Source organism: Pan troglodytes, chromosome 20 (assembly GCF_028858775.2).
Source record: "Pan troglodytes isolate AG18354 chromosome 20, NHGRI_mPanTro3-v2.0_pri, whole genome shotgun sequence".
NCBI lineage: Eukaryota > Metazoa > Chordata > Mammalia > Primates > Hominidae > Pan > Pan troglodytes.
In genome coordinates this window covers 22,821,789-22,845,419 of record NC_072418.2, presented here as the reverse complement: position 1 = coordinate 22,845,419, position 23,631 = coordinate 22,821,789, and the positions used below count along the sequence as shown (strand labels likewise).

Sequence of the window (23,631 nt, the reverse complement as noted above, 5' to 3'; positions counted from 1 at the left end):
GCAAACAATTAGGCAGACATGGTAGTACATGTCTGTAGTCCAAGCTGGTCAGAAAACAGAGGTGAAAGGATCACTTGAGCCCAGGAGGCTGAGGCTATAGTGAGCCAAAATTATGCCACAGCACTACAGCCTTGGTGTTGGTAAGATGTTGTCTTAAAAAAAAACAAATCAATTTAAAAACACTAAAATTATACATTGTGTGTTTTCTAACAAAAGCTGAATGACACTAGGAATTAAAAGCAAAAGGTAAATTGGCAAATTCAAAAATATGTGAATATAAAACACTCTGATTCAACATATTCTTGCTCAGGGGTTAAAAAATTTTATTCTTCACAGATGTCAATACAACCTACAGTTAAAGGCTACAGTAACATAAACAATGTGATACTGACACAAAGATAAACAGGTGAAAGACCAGAATAGAGAGCTCAGAAATGAACCCTTCTATATACGATCCAATGGTCTTTCAAAAAGTTGCTATGAGTACAAAATAGAGAAAAGTAATATCTTCAAAAAATGATGTTGAAAACTGAATATCAACACTGATAAAATAAAATTGGGTTATTTCCTTGAACGATACAAAAATATATTTTAAACAAAATACTTAGACATAAAGAAACTAACAAATCTATTAGAAAAAATACAGGAAAAGGACATTACATTGGTCTTGCCACCATTTTCTTAAATACGACATTAAATGCATAAGCAACAAATACAAGAAAAGTTTAACTACACTAGACATCAAAATTTCTGTACATCGAAAGAAAATTCAAAAGTGGCAACATCCCTTAGAAAATGGATGAAAACATTTGCAGATTTCATGTGAAGGAAGTTAATGTTCAAAATAAATAAAAACTCTTAAAACTAATCAATAAAGTTGAATAACTTGATTTAAAAATGAACAAAAAAATTTTCATCAAAAAACTACACAAATGGGAAAAAGCATTTGAAAGAATGCACAAAATTACTGATTTGTAGAGAAATTAAAAAAACACAATGACAAACAAAATCACCTCATATCCATTAGAATGGCCACTGTAAATTTTTTTAAAAACACCCAATCTGTTGATGTTGCAATAAAAATGAAACCCATGTTGCTTCTTGCTGGAAAACAAAGATGCAGCCATTATTTTAAAATGTTATAAATGTTCCTCACTTATTATATCTATTTACAAAATACGTAACACAGGCCAGGCCCAGGTGCTCAAGCCTGTAATCCTAGCACTTTGGGAGGCCAAGGTGGGTGATTACCTGAGATCAGGAGTTTGAGACCAGCCTGGCCAACATAATAAACCCCATAATACTAAAAATACAAAAAATTAGCTGGGTGTGTTGGTGGGCACCTGTAATCACAGCTACTTGGGAGGCTGAAGCAGAATTGCTTGAACCCAGGAGGCAGAGGTTTCAGTGAGCTGATATCACACCACTGCACTTCAGCCTGGGTGACAGAGTGAGAATCCATCTCTAGAAAAAAAGAAAAGCAACACAGGACCTGGAAGACATATTTGAAAATCCATGTTTATTGCACCAGTATTCACAAAAGCCAAAAGGTTGAAGCAACCCAGATGTCTCTTGATTTATAAACACATCAAAATATGTAACATATACATACAATGGAATATTATTCCATCTTAAAAAGAACAATCTTGTCACATTTTAAGATGAACATTGAGAATATTATGTCACATGAATTAATCCAGTAACAAAATTATGGATATCTTAAGTAGTCAAATCATAAAACAGAAAGTGGAAGGTTTGTCTGTCGAGGGTGAGAGAGGGTAAAATGAGCAGTTGTTATTTAATGGGTATTGAGTTTTAGTTTTACAAGATGTAAAGTGTCTAGAAGTATTTTACATAACAATGAGAATATACTTAACATGCCTGAAATGAACAGCTTTTTTTTTTGTTTTTTTGGAGACAGGGTCTCACTCTGTCATTCAAGCTGGAGTGTAGTGGCACAATTTTGACTCCCCCTCAATCTCCCAAGTAGCAGGTACCACAGCTGCATACCACCATGCCTGGCAATTATTAAATTATTTTTATAAAGAGGGGTCTCCATATCTTTCCCAGGCTGGTCTCAAACTTTTGGGCTCCAGGGATCCTCCTGTGTTGGCCTCCCAAAATCCTGGGATTACAGACGGGAGCCACAACCATGCCTGGCCCTGAAAATGTACACTTGAATTAAGATGGTAAATTTTATGTTATGTGTTTTTAAAACAATTTTTTTAAAGAAAAACTGAAAAAAAATCCAGAATTATAAATCTTTTTGAAAATTACCTTCAAATCAAACAAGTATTTCTCTCACAAAAGGAAATATATATTCATCATTAAACACATGGTGAAAAAAAAGACTATCTCCATGACTACTCACTTAAACAAGATAGTTTATGGTCAGTTCTGCCTATATAGAAACCCACAGTTATCTGAGGGAATGCTCTCTGATACTCAATAAAAGCCATACTCATCAATATCCAGATATAAGGCCCACCATATGCAGACCTGACTACAAAAACATACCTAGTGTCTTAACTACGGAGCAAAGCCCTGAAGGATATGCAGTCTGTCCAAAAATAAAATGAGAATTACAACTACCCAAGCCCCTGTAACAAGCCAACTAAAGGTGGACCCTAGTGCAGACCCAGCAGCCTTGTCACCAAGCTACACCCCCTCTCCACTACAAATTCAGAGGGCATCTCATCACCCTAAGGGCCCAACAAAAGATCTTTACCTTCTAAAATCAGTTTATAAAAACTTGAAGGCCGGGCGCGGTGGCTCACACCTGTAATCCCAGCACTTTGGGAGGCCGAGGCAGATGGATCACGAGGCTAGGAGATCGAGACCATCCTGGCTAACACGGTGAAACCCTGTCTCTAATAAAAATTAAAAAAAAATTAGCCGGGTGTGGTGGTGGGCACCTGTAGTCCCAGCTACTCGGGAGGCTGAGGCAGGAGAATGGCGTGAACCCAGGAGGTGGAGGTTGCAGTGAGCTGAGACTGCACCACTGCACTGCAGCCTGGGCAACAGAGTGAGACTCTTTCAAAAAAAAACAAACAAACAAACAAACAAAAAAAAACTTGAAGAGGTGTTTGCTCCATCAAATTTAGGCACCAATACAAAACTATATTGTGCCCATTGTCAATGCTTCTATTTTAATGTAGCACTGGAAGCATGTGGCAGAAGAATTAGTCAAAGAAATAAAAAAAACCGTTGAAATTAAAGAAAAATAAGTAAAAAGTCGCTGTTTGTAGATCGTATAATCTTGTATTTAAAAATCAATAAATAGTACATTAAAACCTGTCTAAAGTGATAAATACACTCAGTAAATTAGCAAAATATAAAATTAACATACAAGTGTATGTATGGTCTCATACACTTAAAACAAACTATCTGATAAAATAGAGGAAGAAAAAAATCTTATTTACTATAGCATTAAGTAATAAACTTCTTAGAAAAAAACCAAGGAGGTAAAAAAATCTTTACAATAAAAAAACTATGGGCCGGGTGGGGTGGCTCATGCCTGTAATCCCAGCACTTTGGGAGGCTGAGGTGGGTGGATCACAAGGTCAGGAGTTCAAGACCAGCCTGGCCAACATGGTGAAACCCCTCTCTACAAAAAATACAAAAAAAATTAGCCAGGCATGGTTGTATGCACCTGTAATCTCAGCTACACAGGAGGCTGAGGCAGAGAATTGCTTGAACCCAGAAGGCAGAGTTTGCAGTGAACCAAGATCACACCACTGCACTCCAGCCTGGGCAACAGAGCAAGACTCCTTCTCAAAAAAAAAAAAAAAAAAAAAAAAAACCTATGAAAATATTAGAGAAGATCCAAATAAATTTTAAAATTGCCATATTAACCAGAGTGATCTATAGATTCAATAAACTTCCTATCAAAATTGCAGTGGTATTTTTTTCATAGTAATGGAAAATACATTTCTAAAAGTTATGTGATACTAAGATAACTTTGATAGCCAAAGCAATCTTGAGGAAAAAGATCAAAGCAGAAGGATATCATACTTATAATTTCAAACTATATTTCAAGACTATATAGTAATAAAAACAGAATGGACTGTGCAGAAAAAATGAACAAAAAATGCAACAAAAACTAATACTGTCACACATTTCAGATCTGAAGCAAAAAGACAACTTAAAAAAGGGTTTTAGTTTCTCAAAATCACGCAGATATCTGTGTGTCCCCAAGGCAACGGAAAAGCAGCCAGATTGTGCAATCACTTATATGCCATAAAGAGGAATTTCGCTCTCACTGTGAACTTGAAGGAAGCTCACCGAAAGAATAGTAGAATCCTTAGAGAATTTAAAAGCATGAGACAGATGTCCCTTTGTGAGAGAAAAATTAAATAAATAAATAAATAAATAAAACAGCTGCCTAGGAACTATTTCCTTTGGAACACAGCTTCCCAGATCACATTTTAAGGACTGGCTTTCTTTTTGACCTTGGGACCTCTTATCTGCATTGTCTGTTGTGTTCATTTTCATTCGCACCTACCTGGGGGTTTGGCAATCATCTCATGTCTCTTCATAGTCAGAGGTTTTATTCCTTGTTCCAGACAGGTGATCAGGTCTGGCTTAGAGACAATAATACCTGTTTCATTAAAAATAAATAGCATTAATCTTGCTTATATTTCTCAATTACAAGCTAGTAATGTGCTCAGCAGAAAGAATGTAATAAAATATTCTAGTAAATTAATACCAAAATACTAATTCATAACAAATTTCTAAATATTTAGAAAATACTTTCAACTTTAAGGTTTCTTTTTTTTTTTTTTTTGGAGATGGAGTAAAATAAGTAAAAAGTTGCTGTTTATAGATCCTACAATCTTATATTTAAAAAACCATAAGCAGTACTTTAAAAACCATAAATAGGGCCAGTTGCAGTGGCTCACACCTCTAATCCTAGCACTCTGGGAGTCCAAGATGGGTGGATCACAAGGTCAGGAGTTTGAGACCAGCCTGGCCAACATCGTGAAACCCCATCTCTACTAAAATACAAAAAGCTGGGTGCAGCGGCACGCGCCTGTAGTAGTCCCAGCTACTCAGGAGGCTCAGACAGGAGAATTGCTTGAACCCAGGAGGCAGAGGTTGCAGTGAGCTGAGATCATGCCATTGCACTCCAGCCTGGGCAACAGAGCGAGACTCCATCTCAAAAAAAAAAAAAAAACATAAACAATACCTTAAAACCTTTCTAAACTGACAAATACACTCAGCAAATTAGCAAAACATAAAATTAACATACAAGTATATGTATGGTCTCAAACACTTAAACTATCTGATAAAATAGAGAAAGAAAAAATCTTATTTACTATACCATTAAATAATAAATTTCTTTAAAAAATTACTAAGAAGGTAAAAAATCTTTACAATAAAAAAACTATGAAGAGAAGATCCAAATAGATTTTCAAATTGCCACATTATCCAAAGTGATCTATAGATTCAATAAACTTCCTATCAAAATTAGAGTGGTATTTGCTCTTCTTGCCCAGGCTAGAGTGCAATGGCTCAGTCTCGGCTCACCAAAACCTCTGCCTCCTGTGTTCAGGGGAATCTCCTGCCTCAGCCTCCGGAGTAGCTGGGATTACAGGACTATGCCACCATAAACGACTAATTTTGTATTTTTAGTATAGACGGGGTTTCTCCATGTTGGTCAGGCTGGTCTCAAACTCCCAACTTCAGGTGATCTGCCCATCTCAGCCTCCCAAAGTGCTGGAATTACAGGTATGAGCCACTGCGCCTGGCCCTGCATGAAGGCTTTTTAAATTTACTACCTGATACTACTGAATCAAAAACTGATGGTGGCAATGAGATTTTCAGCTGAGGGCAACACTATTTTATGCCACTAAATTTCTGAAATTACCACTAATTTAGAGTGAAGAATAAAGCTCAACTCAGCAATGTGGAAAGTTTGGATTAAGATGAAACATCTTGAAGAAATTCTTTTCTAAATAAACAAATTCTGAAGATTTTCTGGAAAAAGGACATCTGGAACTCTTTTATGCAAAGGATAAATTACTAAAATCATTCCGCAAAAAAGAGAAATAAAACTTTTGGGGTTTTTTATGAATTATGTATTTAAGTTATCCTCACCAAGGAAGACCAGGTGTCTGTAGTTCTCTAACATCACATCCCTATATAAATTCCGCTGTGCAGTGTCCAGGCAATGCCACTCTTCCAGAGAGAATTCTACAGCCACATCTCTAAATTGCAATGATTCCTGAAAAACACACAAACACACACATTTTTACCAAGTCGCCGTTGGTGGAATTTTTAATTTAAGGTGAAATGAGAGAGTAAGAGAACTGATTCTTACTTATAGGATTGACTAAAATTATCCAATAAAATAATTTTTAATACAGAAATATTTTCTAATGTATTCTCTATCTCTGAAAAAAAAGAGCAGCCTAAGATCCACAACATTAGTTCATATAATGATATTTTTCTAGATAATAAAGTATAAAATTAAGGGCATGAACATGAACATGTACATTTTTGAGTGCTATATTTACATCATACAGAATCAGTTATGAATATTTTTCAGACAGAAAAGACATGTTGAGTTAGAAGTCATCTCTCCAATTTTAACATGTACAATAAGCTGAAGACCTTCTTATGCAGGATTTTTTTTTTCCAAAAGATCTCGCATAAAGTCTGATTTCTTGAATTTCTTACAAGCTCACCAATAATGTTAATGTTTTTGTCCCAAAAACGATATTTTGTCAAATGCAGTAAGTGCAAGAGCCTGTGTTTTTTTCAGATTTTCTAGCCTGTAAACAAAGATAAGAGCCTTCATTTCCCAAAGAAAAATATGTTTAAAAAAGAAAGCTGCCAGATTTAATGTGAGGTTTATGCATATCAGCTGCATAAACATAATTAATAATGAATAGAAAAATAATTATCTCTATAGTGAAAAAAATCTGTCAGAGAGCTATTTCACCAACTGAATCATTAACCATTAACTGCACTATGATAAATTTTTATGATGTCCTAATTCACACAGAAGAACACAGCATCACTGTTGAAATATTCCTCCCAAAGAAAGTAAATAAAATCTGAATTTAACCATAAAGAAACATGTTTTATGCTAACTTCAAAGTTTTTGATAACTCCTATGTTCTGTAATTTTTAGTAGTAATTTTAAGTAGGCTTCATTTAGCACCCAAGAGAGCAGGTATCTCCTAATAATTTTTTTCAGAACTTTCTGGATAATAAATGCCATTCCATATAAAAAAAGCATTTTCTTAATCCTGTTCTGCATAGAGCTAATGGAACATACAGATGAAGCCTCAACATTACATGTTCTTCATCTATACTAAGGACCACAATTTTCCCCAACAGAAATCTTGAGTATCCACATCTTTCCATGTTCAACAGCCACAAAGGGAACATTTTTAATATTGCAGATTACAAATTCTTGCTGAGAATTCTGCATGGCATGTAAGAAGCTATGACATAGAGAATGCAGAGAAAGCTCTGGGATATAGGAAAGAAATATTTTTCAGAGACCCTTGACTATCATAAGAATTTTAAGTAATAAAACCAAACTCAGGGAGGGAAAACACAAGTAGAGAAGTAAAGGTTTGTGAGTACTAAACTCATGGGGGTCCAGGAGGCAGAGTGGACACAGCTCTTCATCTGAGACACGTTTACCTTAAGAAGAGCCACTTTTTTTTCTCCTCCTCCTCCTCTGGAATTCCTTCTCAGATGAGATTCTCTGGAAAAATTACACCTGCATCTTGAGAACATGCCTTTAAAGGTATCAGTAGCACAGGATTACCTGCTGGCATGACATCAACTGGCAAAATGACAGAAAAAGCCCACCTATTTCTGTCCTTTGAAACAGAAGAGATTCAGGGAACAATGAACTGCTCCATGAAGATAGAAATATAAGTTTCTCATTTCCTGTCCTCAGGTGCCCTCCCTGCCACAGACACCAGCAATTTCCAGTAATGGAATTATGCACCACACTGACCTGTCTGTACCAAACCCAAACAGAACAGGCCCTGTGACCACCCTTTAGTGCAAAGGTGGAACTTAACTCTCATGATTGTATTTTGAAGTGCTCATACTTGATTCTGGCCTCACCTTAGAGTCACATGAGACCCTTCATTAAAACAACATAAGTGCTTCCATGCAGAACAAACAGAAGCTGTGGGGAGGGCACAAGAGGTTTCTGCCAATTGGCCATGTGATCCTAATGAGAAGCCTGGGCTGATCATCACTAAGCTAAGCATTGCCTCTCAAGCTTTAATGGGCTTATAAATCACTTGGTAATTTTGGCTCCACTTTATGTAATGTGATTCTGGAGGCTTGAAAAGGGTCCATGAATGGGTGTTTTAAACAAGTCCCCTGTCAATGCTGAAGTTGCTTCCCCTTGGCTCATTATTAGCATTAGTTAGAGAAAGCAGGAACAGCACAGGGTCCCTTACATTTAGCACTCTTTTCACAACCAAATACTTCTGATACAAATAGGGACAACGCATCTCTACCCTAAAGTTTTATATGCTTTGCCGGCTCTTTAAAGTTTATAGAGGAAACTGAAGGCAGCAATGTCAGAGTAAGTCTGTATTTAAAAAATAACATGTACACAAGTACTAATGCAATGTTTATTAAGCAGGTACTTTGTGCTCAAGAGAATGATACAGAACACTGTGCTGGGCATAACACATTCTGTGATTTAATTCTCATAACACCCTGAAAGCTGGTACTAAGTGTTTAATAAACTTTAGGATTTAGGTAAAGGGTGCGGCATTTTTATTTCTTCTTCTGTTTCTCTGTCATGAATTTTTTTAAAACACTGTAAAAGCAAAATATAGACAGATGAAAGTGATAGAAAGGAAGAGTTTAATGTAATTTAGAGAAAATTTTATTCTGTTCATATTTACTTTTCTGTGACTTGTGGAGCAACTACTGGATCTGCAAGAATAGAAAACAAGTTGCTAAATAGAATGTCTCTGCAAACACTGGCTTTAACAGAAAATTTAAAAACTAAGACCCTAAAATACGTACTTTATTTTTCCCTTTTTTTTTTTGTTTTTTGAGATGGAGTCTCGCTGCCACCCAGGCTGGAGTGCAGTGGCGCGATCTGGGCTCACTGCAAGCTCCGCCTCCCGGGTTCACGCCATTCTCCTGCCTCAGCCTCCTCAGTAGCTGGGACTACAGGCGCCCACCACCACACCCAGCTAATTTTTTGTATTTTTAGTAGAGGTGGGGTTTCACCGTGTTAGCCAGGATGGTCTCGATTTCCTGACCTCATGATCTGCCCGCCTCGGCCTCCCAAAGTGCTGGGATTACAGGCGTGAGCCACCGCGCCCGGCCTATTTTTCCCTTTCATCTGCTTTTGGGATTCAGGGAATTGTGAGCACCAGCTCTAGAAAGGCAGCAGGATTCACCAGCCAAAACTCTGATCTCTACTAATCAGTCCTGTGAGGCAAGACTCCAGGGTAGGGTCAGACCTAAATAAAGCCTCCAAAAAGCATGAATCTGATCAGGTCTCAGGCAGTGTGAGGACTTATGTAGAATTCTGTTCTCTATGCCACTGGGGTACTTCCAGTTTTGTTTTTTCTAAGCTTACCTAAAAGAAACTTAAATCCCAGAGTTCCTGTAATTTTAATTTTTCTAGCCACTGCCCTGTCAACTTTATACTATATACTAATACACAATTTAAACAAATCCCTTAAGGTTTTCTAGGGTAATTTTATTAGAAAATCAATATGTACACTTTAGAAGGTAAAAAAAAGAAATTATACAGCTGGGTGCGCTGCCTTACAGCTGTAATCCCAACACTTGGTGAGGCCAAGGTGGGTGGATCACGAGGTCAGGAGTTCAAGACCAGCCTGACCACAGTGGCTGGGGCCAGCAATCCCAGCTACTTTGGAGGCTGAGGCAGGAGAATCGCTTGAACCCAAATGGCAGAAATTGCGGTGAGCCAAGATCATGTCACTGCACTCATGCCTGGGTAACACAGTGAGATTCTGACTAAAGAAAAAAATTATAATAACAATTATTCTATTCATAAATATCCCTTCAGGTGTACAATTCAGAAGTCGTAACAGCATAAAGTGGCCTAAATAAAACCCAAGGTTTTGGACACATCTATATATTGTGCCAACCATATGTTGCATAATTCAATTATTTATCCAGTTGCTGGTCTAGACTAAAAGTTTCTGGATTGTAGGAAACATGACTGCTTCACGTATTTTTTTAATGGCTATATGAAATGGAAGCAACTAGTTTATCTATTTGGGTCTCCAGATCTCCTCCTTGTTTATCATCCAAGTACCAGGAAACTGGAGAAACTCTGATCTGGGTACCAAAAAAGGCACCTCTTGTATGAGGGCATGAATGAACACAGGATGACTCATTTCTCTTACACTGAGACAGAAGCAGAATTAACCACTCTTGTCAGCCTAACACAATTCTGCTCTGGACATCCTCAAATGCCTCAAAGACACCTAGGTGATTGTGAGGGAATTCCTGGTGAACCAGGGCTGTTGGCCCAATGATAAGCCATCTGGAGAAACTCAGGCTGATTCTGAATAGAAAACAGAACTGCCTTGGTGGAGCTCCAGAACCTAGATCATCTGTCCTGATTTGCTAGCTCTTGGATAAGAGAAAGAAACAAAAATACTCTACTCCAGTATCACATTTTACAGGTAATTATAGTTGTGATCATGGCTCTGGATACTTTGTGGCCTTGATCTCTCACTCCTAAGATGATTATTTACACTTACAGATTCTGCCATCAGATTCTATTTCCTCCTGGAGCCTCTCACATCACTGTAGCAGGTCAATGAACAAGATGTGAAAAATCTCAAAATGCCACACTCCCAAATGGGGCCTGTAAGATATCTATCTTGACAACTTACAATGCAGAAAATGACTTTTGTTAATTTTCTGTACATTCTCTATCCAAAGTCTGGCATTTTTTTAAAAATCCCAGGCAGAGGGCAGACCTTATCTGCAAATTCTAGGTAGGATCAACTTGGCTCTGCATCCTTTTGTGTTACACCAAGTGGAGTACAGTCAAAAGAGAGATCTCATAGAGGCTGCTCTAACACATTCTAAATAATAAGTCTACATTTTAAAAAAAGGTGACATAACATGAATATAAGTAGACAGTTTATTTGGGTCAAGCTTAAGGGTTATAACCTGGGAGCAAAGATTCAAGTTGCCTGGAATCTACACTTCGATTAGTAGTATTTACAGGAAGATATGTCAAGACAAGACAGGGACAGAAAGTGGGCTGATGCAGAGTTGTTTGTCAAGTTTTTATTTATTTACTTAAATAACATTGATTATTGATTAGATATCTATCATTATGTTTTAGGGTATGGGATAGTGTCCAGTGTGGCATTATTAGTTTAATTTATAGTCACTTGTGCCAATAGTGAACAGTTTCAATAGATGAATACATCGTTCAAAGTGGGAGAAAGACATAACTGCACTTTCATTTTAACATATCTCTGAGTTTGATAACCAAAATAACCTGCTTTATTTAGACAAAAGTTTTTTATTTCCCAAATCTCAAGATCTGGATTCAAAATATAGAGCTGTAGATTTAGGGCCTGAATGGCAGGAGGAGCAGCAGGTGTTACCTGCACATTTGTGAGCATTTTAGCAAGAGGAGGAAGGTGAAAGTGGAGATTCTCTTGTCAACATGTCTACTCAATGCACACATGTTACTCTAACTGGGTTTGTGGGCCCCATGGTCTCTGAATCTGTTTCAAGTCTGAAGATACAGGAGTCATTGAAAGAGATAAAATGATTGATTGCTGCCCTATGAAATTTGTAAAAATCTGATCTAGCCTCTCTAGAAGTGAATGTACAGGACTATAGATAACAAATAGAGACACAATTCTGCCTGCATATTCAGGGGACAGCATGCACTTTGCTGCACAAGTGTGAATTGACTGGAAGCCTGACAGGGAAAGTCCTTGCTAAATTCTGGTTGGCACCTTATGTGTTTATATCATGTCTGGTAATTCTAGACAGTGTTTGGAAACAATAATTAGAAGAACAATTTTCTTTGGCCAGGCGCGGTGGCTCACACCTGTAATCCCAGCACTTTGGGAGGCCGAGGCGGGCGGATCACCTGAGGTCGGGAGTTTGAGACCAGCCTGGCCAACACTGACAAACCCCCTCTCTACTAAAAAATACAAAAATTAACCAGGCATGGTGGCACATGCCTGCAATCCCAGCTACTAGGGAGGCTAAGGCAGGAGAATCACTTTAACCTGGGAGGCGGGGTTAGTGAGCTGAGATCGCACCATTGCACTCCAGCCTGGGCAATAAGAGTGAAACTCCGTCTCAAAAAACAAACGTTTTTATTTTACAATTAAACTTGAATGTGACATGCATCATAGTCTATCTGCTTAAGAGACTGCAATGACAGAAAGATGGTCAACATAATTAGTCCATAAGTAGAAGAATTTAAAGCACCATGTCATACATCGTTCATCTTAAATCTACCTGGAAATTGAAGAGGCCATCTGTGTACGCTAATTGCTTATATTCAATGACAAATAAACTTTTCACATCTTCATAACAGGAGGTATTTTAGCAGCTTGAAGTCAGGTACCTGCTGAAGCTAAGATTTCACTCTGCTACAAAAATGGTTGAATAGGGTTCTATATTTTGGCTAGTTACAGTTTAGAGGAGTGGCTCTGTACTCACTGGCAGTGGGCTACAGCACTCCTGCTTGCTTTCTCCTGGTTGCTAGTATGCTCTCTTGACCTCTACCATCTGCCACTGAGGCACAGCCAACAGCACAGCTCACATTTTATATGAACCCCATTTGCCACAGTAGCACTCTAGTGTTACATCAGAGAGTGAGGCCTGAGCTGCAGGAGGAGAGGCTGCAGGCCTCCTGGGTAGAATTACACATTCACAATAATGAAAATGAGAGCAGTGTTTCAACCTCAGTTTCTACTTATAATGGTGACAAGGAAAAAATACTGCTGAATTTCCAGCATGAGTCCAGATAGAGATAGCTCCAAAAGTTCTCACTTTGACAGCCCAGCTTAATCAGAAATCATGGGATTAATTAATAGGGCTTCGCCTCTCCCCCTCCCTGTCCCTCTCCCTCTCCCTCTCTTTCCACGGTCTCCCTCTGATGCCGAGCCGAAGCTGGACTGTACTGCTGCCATCTCGGCTCACTGCAACCTCCCTGCCTGATTCTCCTGCCTCAGCCTGCCCAGTGCCTGCAATTGCAGGTGCGTGCCGCCATGCCTGACTGGTTTTCGTGTTTTTTTGGTGAAGACGGGGTTTCGCTGTGTTGGCCAGGCTGGTCTCCAGCTCCTAACCGCGAGTGATCCGCCAGCCTTGGCCTCCTGAGGTGCCGGGATTGCAGACAGAGTCTCGTTCACTCAGTGCTCAATGGTGCCCAGGCTGGAGTGCAGTGGCGTGATCTCAGCTGGCTACAACCTCCACCTCCCAGCCGCCTGCCTTGGCCTCCCAAAGTACCGAGATTGCAGCCTCTGCCCGGCCGCCACCCCGTCTGGGAAGTGAGGAGCGTCTCTGCCTGGCCGCCCATCGTCTGGGATGTGAGGAGCCCCTCTGCCTGGCAGCCCAGTCTAGAAAGTGAGGAGGGTCTCTGCCCGGCCACCATCCCATCTAGGAAGTGACGAGCGCCTCTTCCCGGCCGCCATCCCATCTAGGAAGCGAGGAGCGTCTCTGCCCGGCCGCCCATCGTCTGAGATGTGGGGAGCGCCTCTGCCCCGCTGCCCCGTCTGGGATGTGAGGAGCGCCTCTGCCCGGCCGCGACCCCATCTGGGAGGTGAGGAGACCCTCTGCCTGGCAGCCGCCCCGTCTGGGAAGTGAGGAGCGTCTCCGCCTGGCAGCCACCCCGTCCAGGAGGGAGGTGGGGGGGCCAGCCCCCCCTCCCGGCCCGCTGCCCCGTCCGGGAGGGAGGTGGGGGGGTCAGCCCCCCACCCGGCCAGCCGCCCCATCCGGGAGGTGAGGGGCGCCTCTGCCCAGCCGCCCCTACTGGGAAGTGAGGAGCCCCTCTGCCCGGCCACCGCCCCATCTGGGAGGTGTACCCAACAGCTCATTGAGAACGGGCCATGATGACAATGGCGGTTTTGTGGAATAGAAAGGGGGGAAAGGTGGGGAAAAGATTGAGAAATCAGATGGTTGCCGTGTCTGTGTGGAAAGAAGTAGACATGGGAGACTTTTCATTTTGTTCTATACTAAGAAAAATTCTTCTGCCTTGGGATCCTGTTGATCTCTGACCTTACCCCCAACCCTGTGCTCTCTGAAACATGTGCTGTGTCCACTCAGGGTTAAATGGATTAAGGGCGGTGCAAGATGTGCTTTGTTAAACAGATGCTTGAAGGCAGCATGCTCGTTAAGAGTCATCACCACTCCCTAATCTCAAGTACCCAGGGACACAAACACTGCGGAAGGCCGCAGGGTCCTCTGCCTAGGAAAACCAGAGACCTTTGTTCACTTGTTTATCTGCTGACCTTCCCTCCACTATTGTCCTATGACCCTGCCAAATCCCCCTCTGCGAGAAACACCCAAGAATGATCGATTAAAAAAAAAAAAAAAAAATTAATAGGGCTTCTGAAACAGACACCCAAAGCACTGGAGAGAAAAAAGTTAAAATGATATTAAGAAAAAGCTCAGATTAGATATAAAATTGATCATGTCTGCCAGAAAATATTCTCCTAAATGCAATTTCTCTCTAAACACCCAAAGCGCACAGCTACTCTCAGCAAGAGAAACATGAGCATTATGAAGAAAGGTAGCAGATTTTCAGAAGAATTTTATAAAGTTTCTTTCCCATCTCTGCTGTTCCCTCATCTCCTAGCCATTGAATGGAGGTTCTATATTGAAATACATCTGACAACTTCCAACAACACTTTTTGATGAAGAAATAGAATCTGACTATGTTGATATAGTGGAATATATTAGAACTTGCAACATAGCAAACTGAAGAGCTATTATGGTTTTTGGGTGGCCACATCACATGTCTTTATTTGTCCTGTAATAGCAGCATACCAATTTAATGAAATAAAAGACACTAAAATTGTGTTTACTCACTAGTCATAATATATGTAGCATTTTTAATAATTAAAACTATACTTCAGCCAAAACACTATATTTCAAAAGTATAAATTACAATATTAAAATAACCATTTAAGTGATTCATTCAAAGTAAGTATTGTGGCTTTATATTCATATTATTGTAGAAAATACTGTTTATGGCTCACACCTGTAATCTTAGCACTATGGGAAGCTGAAATGGGTGGATCACCTGAGGTGAAAAGTTCAAGATCAAACTGGCGAACATGGTGACAACCATCTCTACTATAAATACAAAAACTTAGCCAGGAACGGTGATGCATGCCTGTAATCCCAGCTACTCGGAAGGCTGAGGCAGGAGAATCGCTTGAACCTGGGAGGCAGCAGTTGCAGTGAGATGAGATCATGCCACTGCACTGCAGCCTGGGCAACAGAGACTCTCTCAAAAAAAAAAAAAAAAAAGAAGAAAGAAAGAAAGAAACACAAAATACTGTTAAATGTATATAAATGCAGGTTGTCTACAAACATTACACATAACTATGCTAATTATTCTGAAGTAATAAATAGAAAGCCAAGCACAACTACAAACTCCACTGTTCAGTTTACACACTGAACTGTTCTTGTTTTTGCAGTGTAAGTACTTCAGCCTGCAAATATTGGATAATTTCCTTGGATAATCTGGTTTCTGTCAAAGAAACATAGTATCTTTTAGTGTTTACCATTATGTATTGCTAAATTTGATCCTATCTTTGTGCTAAGCTTCTGTGTGCCCTTAAAATTAGCTTTTATCTAAATAAATCTGTGTCTATTTAAAGGACTAAAAATTTAAAAAATAAACTTTTTGGAACCAAAAACAAAGCAATAAATCTGAAGTTCTAGATAATCTGGAGTCAGAAAAAAAGACAAAAGGTATTTAGCTATTAATATAATTTACATATATTTTTAAAAATCAGAGAAAAATAACTATATATAATCTAAATCCCTTAAGAAATGAGACAATGGCAAAAATTTTTTGTAAGTTTTTTTTTTTTTTGAGACGGAGTCTCGCTCTGTCACCCAGGCTGGAGTGCAATGGCACTATCTCAGCTCACTGCAAGCCCCGCCTCCCGTGTTCACGCCATTCTCCTGCCTCAGCCTCCCAAGTAGCTGGGACTACAGGCGCCCGCCACCACGCCTGGCTAATTTTTTTTTTGTATTTTTAGTAGAGACCGGGTTTCACCATGTTAGCCAGGATGATCTCTATCTCCTGACCTCGTGATCCACCCACCTCAGCCTCCAAAAGTGCTGGGATTACAGGCATGAGCCACCACACCTGGCCTTTTTTTGGAAGTTTTTAAGGAGTTTTGAACTCTTGGACACCTGAGTTTTGCATACTGTATGCGCTTGAAAGAATGTTATTGGGGTTAAAACCAGAAGAGAGAAAGATGTTATATAAAATCCATGAGTGCACAAGACCAATGAAATAGAATAGAGAGCCCAGAAATAATGTCACCCTCCTATAATCATCAGATTTTTGACAAAGCTGACAAGAGAAATGTGGGAAGGATTCTCTCTTTAATAAATGGTGCTAGAATAACTAGCTAGCATTTTTTAGAAGACTAAAGCTGGACCCCTTCGTTACACCATATGCAAAAATCAACTCAAGATAAATTAAAGACTTAAATGTAAAACAAAATTATGAGAAACCCTGCAAGATAACCTAGGAAATACCATTCTAGACACAGAAACTGGCAAAGACTTCATGAGGAAGCTACCAAAAGCAACTGCAACAAAAGCAAAAATTGACAAATGAGACCTATTTGAACTTCAGAGCTTCTTTACAGCAAAGGAAACTATCAACAGAGTAAACAATCTACAAAATAAACAAAAATATTTACAAACTTTGCCTCTGACAAAGGCCTAATATCCAGAATTTATTAAGAACTTGGCTGGGCGTGGTGACTCATGACTGTAATCCCAGCACTTTGGGAGGCCAAGGCGGGTGTATCACGAGGTCAGGAGTTCAAGACCAGCCTGACCAACAGGGTGAAACCTCGTCTCTACTAAAAATACAAAAATTAGCAGGGTATGGTGGTGGCACGTCTGTAATCCCAGCTACTCAGAAGGCTGAGGCAGGAGAATCACTTGAACTCAGGAGGCAGAGGTTGCAGTGAGCCGAGATAGTGCCACTGCACTCCAGTCTAAGCGACAGAGTGAGACTCCATCTCACAAAAAAAAAAAAAAAAGAACTTAAACAAGTTTACAAGAAAAAAACAAACAACCTCATTAAAAAGTAGGCAGGCCGGGCATGGCGGCTCCTGCATGTAATCCCAGCACTTTGGAAAGCCAAGGCAGGCAGAACACTTGAGGACAGGAGTTCAAAACCAGCCTGGCCAACATGGTGAAACCCCCTTTCTACTAAAAATACAAAAAATTAGCTGGGAGTGGTACAGGTGCCTGTAATCCCAGCTACTCAGGAGGCTGAGGCAGGAGAATCACTCGAAGGTGAAGGTTGCAGTTGGTCAAGATTACGCTATTGCAATCCAGTCTGGGCAACAAGAGCAAAACTCTCTCTCAAAAAAAAAAAAGTAGGCAAAAGCTAGGTGCAGTGGCTCACACCTGTAATCCCAACACTTTGGGAGGCTGAGGCCGGGTAATCACCAGAGGTTGGGACTTTATGATCAGCCTGACCCACGTGGAGAAATCCTGTCTCTACTAAAAGTACAAAATTAGCTAGACATGGTGGTGCATGCTTGTAATCCCAGCTACTTGGGAGGCTGAGGCAGGAGAATCACTTGAACCAGGAAGTTGAGGTTGCGGTGAGCCGAGGTTGCACCATTGCACTCCAGCCTGGGCAACAAGAGCAAAAGTCCAGCTCAAAAGACAAAACAAAATGAAAGGAAAAAAAAAAAAGGAAACTAACGTAGAAACAGAAAACCAAATGCATGTTATTAAGAGCTAAATAATAAGAACACATGAACACAAAGAGGAGAACAACAGACACTGAGGCCTAGTTGAGGGTGGAGGGTGTGAGGACTAAGAGGATCAGAAAACATACCTGTTTGGTACTATGGGTAGTACCTCAGTGACAAAATAATCTGCATACCAAATCCCCATGACATAATTTTAACTGTATAACAAACCCACATGTGTACATCGAACCAAAAATAAAAGCTAAAAGAAAAAAAATAATTCCTGGGTGGGAGAGAGTGCAATGTAGATGAATGGACTGATTTTCACTACAGATAGTGGCCCAGGTGGGGCTGTACTCTGATTTATTTCTTTGTGCATGTAGGCAGATGAAATTATAAACATGTGGCCCAGATCCTAGGATGGTGGAGAAAACAGGTTGCTGCTGCAGATTCAGCGTCTGGGGTGGAGACATGCCAGTAGACTTGTAGAGACTTGTGGGTTCTTGACAAGAAACACAAGAAACACTAGGATCAAAAATGCCGTGGTGAAGTTTCTGAGGGTGATGCCTAGTCCTGGGAGGAGTGTGGACACGTTAATGTCTAGTGTGTGTGTTTGTGAGTGGGTGGGAACACTGTGGTGATAGCTGCAATAAAAGGGGGTCTGTAATCAGAGCTCCTTTTCTCTAAGTTTTCAGTCCTCTGTCACCCTGGGAGAAGACCTGGAATCACAGGACAATGGGCAGTGTGACAGCCTGTGTACAGGAGAGTGGAGCCTCCCAATCCCAAACACCCAGAGCTTTGTTCCAGGCCAGGCCTCTGTAATATCTTTTTACTGGCACCATATCTGTAGAGTTTGCTGAACATCAAACATTTCTCCAACACAAACTTATTGCCTAATATTTGAATTCTGACAGCACCTAAAGTCAGCATAGACCCTCGGTCCCACAACATTGTCCTCACTGCAGATGCCAGTCACAAACCCTATGGGCCCATCTATTCTTTTGAACTAATGTTTGAAAACTCGGGACTCCTGAAACCTCCCTGAAGTTCAATAATTTGGTAGAGCTATTCATAGAACTGAACAAAACACTGTAGTTATGTTTACTGGTTTAATATATAAGATACAGCCCAGGAAAAGCCAAATGGAAGAAATGCATACAACAAAGAAAAGACATGAGGAAAGATGAAACACATAGATAATCATGGAAAACATTTGTGATTAATAAAATTCTCCATTTGTTGTGTACTCCAGAAAAAGCTGATGGACAGAAACACCCTTCCCATTATGACTTAGATGGTGCTCTCTTTTCTTACCTGTCACACAGCCAGACATACACTCTGCACATTTTCTCCTTTTTCTCATTAGAAAAATCAGCTGAATATGTCTTCAGTGGTCAAATTTCTTTTTTTTTTTTCTTGTGATGAAGTCTCACTCTGCTGCCCAGGCTGGAGTGCAGTGGCACCATCTTGACTCACTGCTCACTGAAACCTTCACCTCCCAGGTTCAAGCAATTCTCCTGCCTCAGCCTCCCAAGTAGCTGGCATTACATGTACCTGCCAAGACGCTTGGCTAATTTTTGTATTTTTAGTAGACACCATGTTTTCACCGTGTTGGCCAGGCTGTGACCTCAGGTGTTCGGCCTGCCTCAGCCTCACAAGGTGCTAGGATTACAAGCGTGAGCCATCGCGCCTGGCCTAAAATAAAATATTTCTTAATCAAACTTTATTTATCTCCCTCCCTCAGGCTCCTGAATTTTGAGCTACCCTCAGTCTGAGTCAACATACACCCCATTTTGGCCGGGCGCGGTGGCTCACGCCTGTAATCCCAGCACTTTGGGAGGCCGAGGTGGGCGGATCACAAGGTCAGAGGTCAGGAGATCCAGACCATCCTGGCTAACACGGTGAAACCCGTCTCTACTAAAAATACAAAAAACAAATTAGCCAGGCGTGGTGGCGGGCGCCTGTAGTCCCAGCTACTCGGGAGGCTGAGGCAGGAGAATGGCGTGAACCCGGGAGGCGGAGCTTGCAGTGAGCCGAGATCGCGCCACTGCACTCCAGCCTGGGCGACGGAATGAGACTGTCTCAAAAAAAAAAAAAAAAAAAAATACAACCCCACTTTACATCCCTTCTAAGAACACGGTGATTTCAGGGTAAGACATTCTCTGAGCTAAAATCTGACTTTTTCACCCTCCATTTGTCATTCCCCTCCCACCTTTTTTCTAATCTCGTTTGCTCCTCCCTAGGAAAAAAGCCCTTTTCTGCCTACATTTTTGCAAGCCACAGAGACCTTATAATTAGTTGGTACTTTCTCCTGTTCCAATACTAATTCATTTTTTTACATAAATCTAACGTTTTTATCTTAAAAAGTCTAAAAAGTGCCTCAAAACAATAGCTTTATTATCAGTAAGACCCTCCCAGTTTCCTTTCACCTTAATCTTAACTACCTGTGGGGCTCCAGCTTTCCAGGGCTCCGTAGCTTCTCTCAGGATAAAGGCTCCTTCCATGGGTGGGGTGAGCAGGCTGGGACATCTGCAGGCGAGGCTCCCCAGAAAAAACTAACTAGGCCTTTAATAACCTGTTGGCCGGGCGCGGTGGCGCAAGCATGTAATCCCAGCACTTTGGGAGGCCAAGGCGGATGGATCACCTGAGGTTGGGAGTTAGAGACCAGCCTGACCAACATGGAGAAACCCCTAGTAAACACACATAATTAGCCGGGCGTGACGGCGCGTGCCTGCAATCCCAGTAACTCCAGAGGCTGAGGTAGGAAAATCCCTTGAACCCAGGAGGTAGAGGATGCGGTGAGCCGATATTATGCCATTGCACTCCAGACTGGGCAATAAGAGCTAAACTCCATGTCAAAATTAAAAAAATGTAGTAACCCCAGCACTTCGGGAGGCTGAGGTAGGCGGATCACAAGGTCAGGAGTTCGACACCAGCCTGGCCAATATGGTGAAACCCCGTCTCTACTAAAAATATAAAAATTAGCCGGGCGTGGTGGCGAGTGCCTGTAGTCCCAGCTACTTGGGAGGCTGAGGCAGAAGAATTGCTCGAACCCCGGAGGCGGAGGTTGCAGTGAGCCGAGATCGCGCCACTGCACTCCAGCCTGGGCCACAAAGCAAGACTGTCTCAAAAAAAAATTTTTTTTTAACCCCTTCCTCCTTTTGCAGACTTCATATTAGCCTTAGCTTGGAATTACTAGGTTCAAGCTTTAATTTCCATGTCAGTGTTATTCACTTGGTTTTTGAAACTAAGTGTTTGAAAAATCCAGTGAAATTACTCAGTGTTTACATAAAGGAAGAAAATTTTAAGATTCTTTTTTTTTTTTTTTTTTTTTTTTTTTTTTTTTTTTTTTGAGACGGAGTTTCGCTGTTGTTGCCCAGGCTGGAGTGCAATGGCGCGATCTCGGCTCACCGCAACCTCCTCCTCCCAGGTTCAAGCAACTCTCCTGCCTCAGCCTCCCGAGTAGCTGGGATTACAGGCATGCGCCACCATGCCCAGCTAATTTTGTATTTTTAATAGAGACAGGGTTTCTCCATGTTAGTCAGGCCGGTCTCGAACTCCCGACCTCAGATGATCCGCCTGCCTTGGCTTCCCAAAGTGCTGGGATTACAGGCGTGAGCCACTGCACCCGGCCCTTTTTTTGTGTGTGTGAAGGAGTCTTGCTCTGTCGCGCACACTTAAGTACGATGGCGCGATCTCAGCTCACTGCAACCTCCGCCTCCTGGGTTCAACCAATTCTCATGCCTCAGCCTCCCAAGTAGCTGGGATTACAGGCGCCTGCCACCACACCTGGCTAATTTTTGTATTTTTAGTAGAGATGGGGTTCACCGTGTTGGCCAGGATGGTCTAGAACTCCTGACCACAAGATCCTCCCGCCTAGGCCTCTCAAAATGCTGGGATTACAGGCGTGAGCCACCGCGCCCGACCAGGAAGGGGTTTTTAACCCCAACGTAGTTTTTGTTTTTGTGTCCTTCCCCTATTGGCTGGGGTCAGACCGCACAATCTAAGCTGATCCCGGTTGGCTTAGACCCAAACTTTTTCCAAATAGGATAAACGCGCGATTTGCGAGAAAAGGAAAAGGGAGAAAAAGGGGTAGGGTTGTTTTACAACTTTTACAACTTCTGACCAGGAAGTTGAGTCTTTGAAGAGGAATTTAGTTGTCCTAGCAACCCTTCACCTCAAGTGATCCGCCGGCCTTCGCCTCCCAAAATGCTGGGATTACAGGCGTCAACCACCGCGCCCGGCCCCATAAATTTTTAACAGAAGAAAAGAGAAACTGTGAACCCCACGGACCAAAGCTCTTCCGAATCGTGAACCCGCACCCCGAGTCAAGATTCTCCCCTGATGACCTTCTCGTGGTTCCCGCACCATCTGGGAGAGACCCGAAGCTGCGGGTGCAGAGCTGCTGCACAGAGAGGGCGCCAGGCCAGGGCACGGTCACTGCGCAGTGAAGAGACAGGACTCCCCGGGACCGGCTGTCAGCGCAGCCACCATCTTATGGCTGAAGGGGACTGAGGCCGAGCTGGGTAAGGAGAACTCCGGATGCAGATTGTGGAGCTGACTACGGGGAGGCCTGAGTCCCTCCATAGCCACTTCCCATCAACCAGTCCCTCCCCTCTCTCAGGATGTCCAACGGGCACTCTCACCATTTCTAGGCTTCTAAGGGGTCCCGGCATCTTGGCTGTGGATCTCCCAATACCTACAGGACACAGGGCCACACAGGGTGGGCCTCTAGGAGCAGAGGACACAGAGTAGCGAAGAGGCGAACTAGAGCTCCAGATGCAGCGAGAGACAAAGGCCGCGCCAAACCCGGAAGCCGTCCTCTTTGCTCCAGCTGCCTGCCTGATTGGACGGTTTCCAGCCCAGCGTCTCTGATTGGATAATGCTTAAGGCCCCGCCCACTCAGCCCCTGAGTGACAGAGGATGTGATCAGATGCTGGGCTGAGTGATGAAAGAGTAACAGCCTAAGCTGCAGCGTTTTCAGGCAGGGCTTCCTCCCTGAGCTGAGCCAGGCCCACCCTAGAGCATGGGAAAATTCTCTCTTTTTTGCATGTATTCAAAAGGTAAACAGAAGTATTTTGCTGTCGTATTAATAATACATAAAATTTTTGTTAGAAAATCAACTTTTACTTTGGTAATAGTGTATTATCAATACTAAAGCTAATTTTAATAAAACCTTATATATAAATCAGATTTGTCACTTTTGATCTCTCAAGATTTACACATATATTTCATAATCACTTGTAATTTTGTTAACTTTTTATATTTTATCTACATTCTTTTTTTCAATTTGAAACAACCTTTAAGTAATTTCAAATTGTTACAGGAAATAGAAATAATTTAGAACCAGGCGCAGTGGCTCACGCCTCTAATTCCAGCACTTTGGGAGGCCAAGGTGGGCAGATAACTTGAGTCAGGAGTTCAAGACCAGCCTGGCCAACGTGGTGAAACCCCATTTCTACTAAAAATACAAAAAATTAGCTGGGTGTGCTGGTGTGCACTTGTAGTCCCAGCTACTCCGGAGGCTGAGGCAAGAGAATCGCTTAAACCCAGGAAGCAGAGGTTGTGTAACAGCCCAAGGGGTTTACCTTGCCTTTTGTCTAGACAGAGCTGATTCATAAAGACAGGCCTTTTGCCTAGACAGAGCCCGTTCATCAAGACGGGAATTTGTGGAGGAAAAGTTAAATATTAATTTTGAAATAAA

General features: G+C 41.6%; 1 protein-coding gene across 2 annotated transcripts in view; it reads right to left on the bottom strand.

The window, feature by feature from the left end:
- LOC455885 (zinc finger protein 486) overlaps positions 1-22,806 on the bottom strand; it is a 32,686-nt gene extending 9,880 nt beyond the window's left edge. The window contains exons 1-3 of one of the 2 annotated variants that reach the window (XM_512535.9): positions 22,574-22,806; positions 6,100-6,226; positions 4,505-4,600 (exon numbers count right to left, since the gene is read on the bottom strand). In XM_512535.9, coding sequence (XP_512535.5) covers positions 4,505-4,600; positions 6,100-6,226; positions 22,574-22,603 — 253 coding nt within the window. In that variant the 5' untranslated portion in view covers positions 22,604-22,806. Of the gene's footprint in view, positions 1-4,504; positions 4,601-6,099; positions 6,227-20,371; positions 20,524-22,573 lie in introns of those variants that run through there. The other variant, XM_024351792.3, reaches the window with a different exon arrangement.
- Positions 22,807-23,631: the final 825 nt, after the last annotated feature.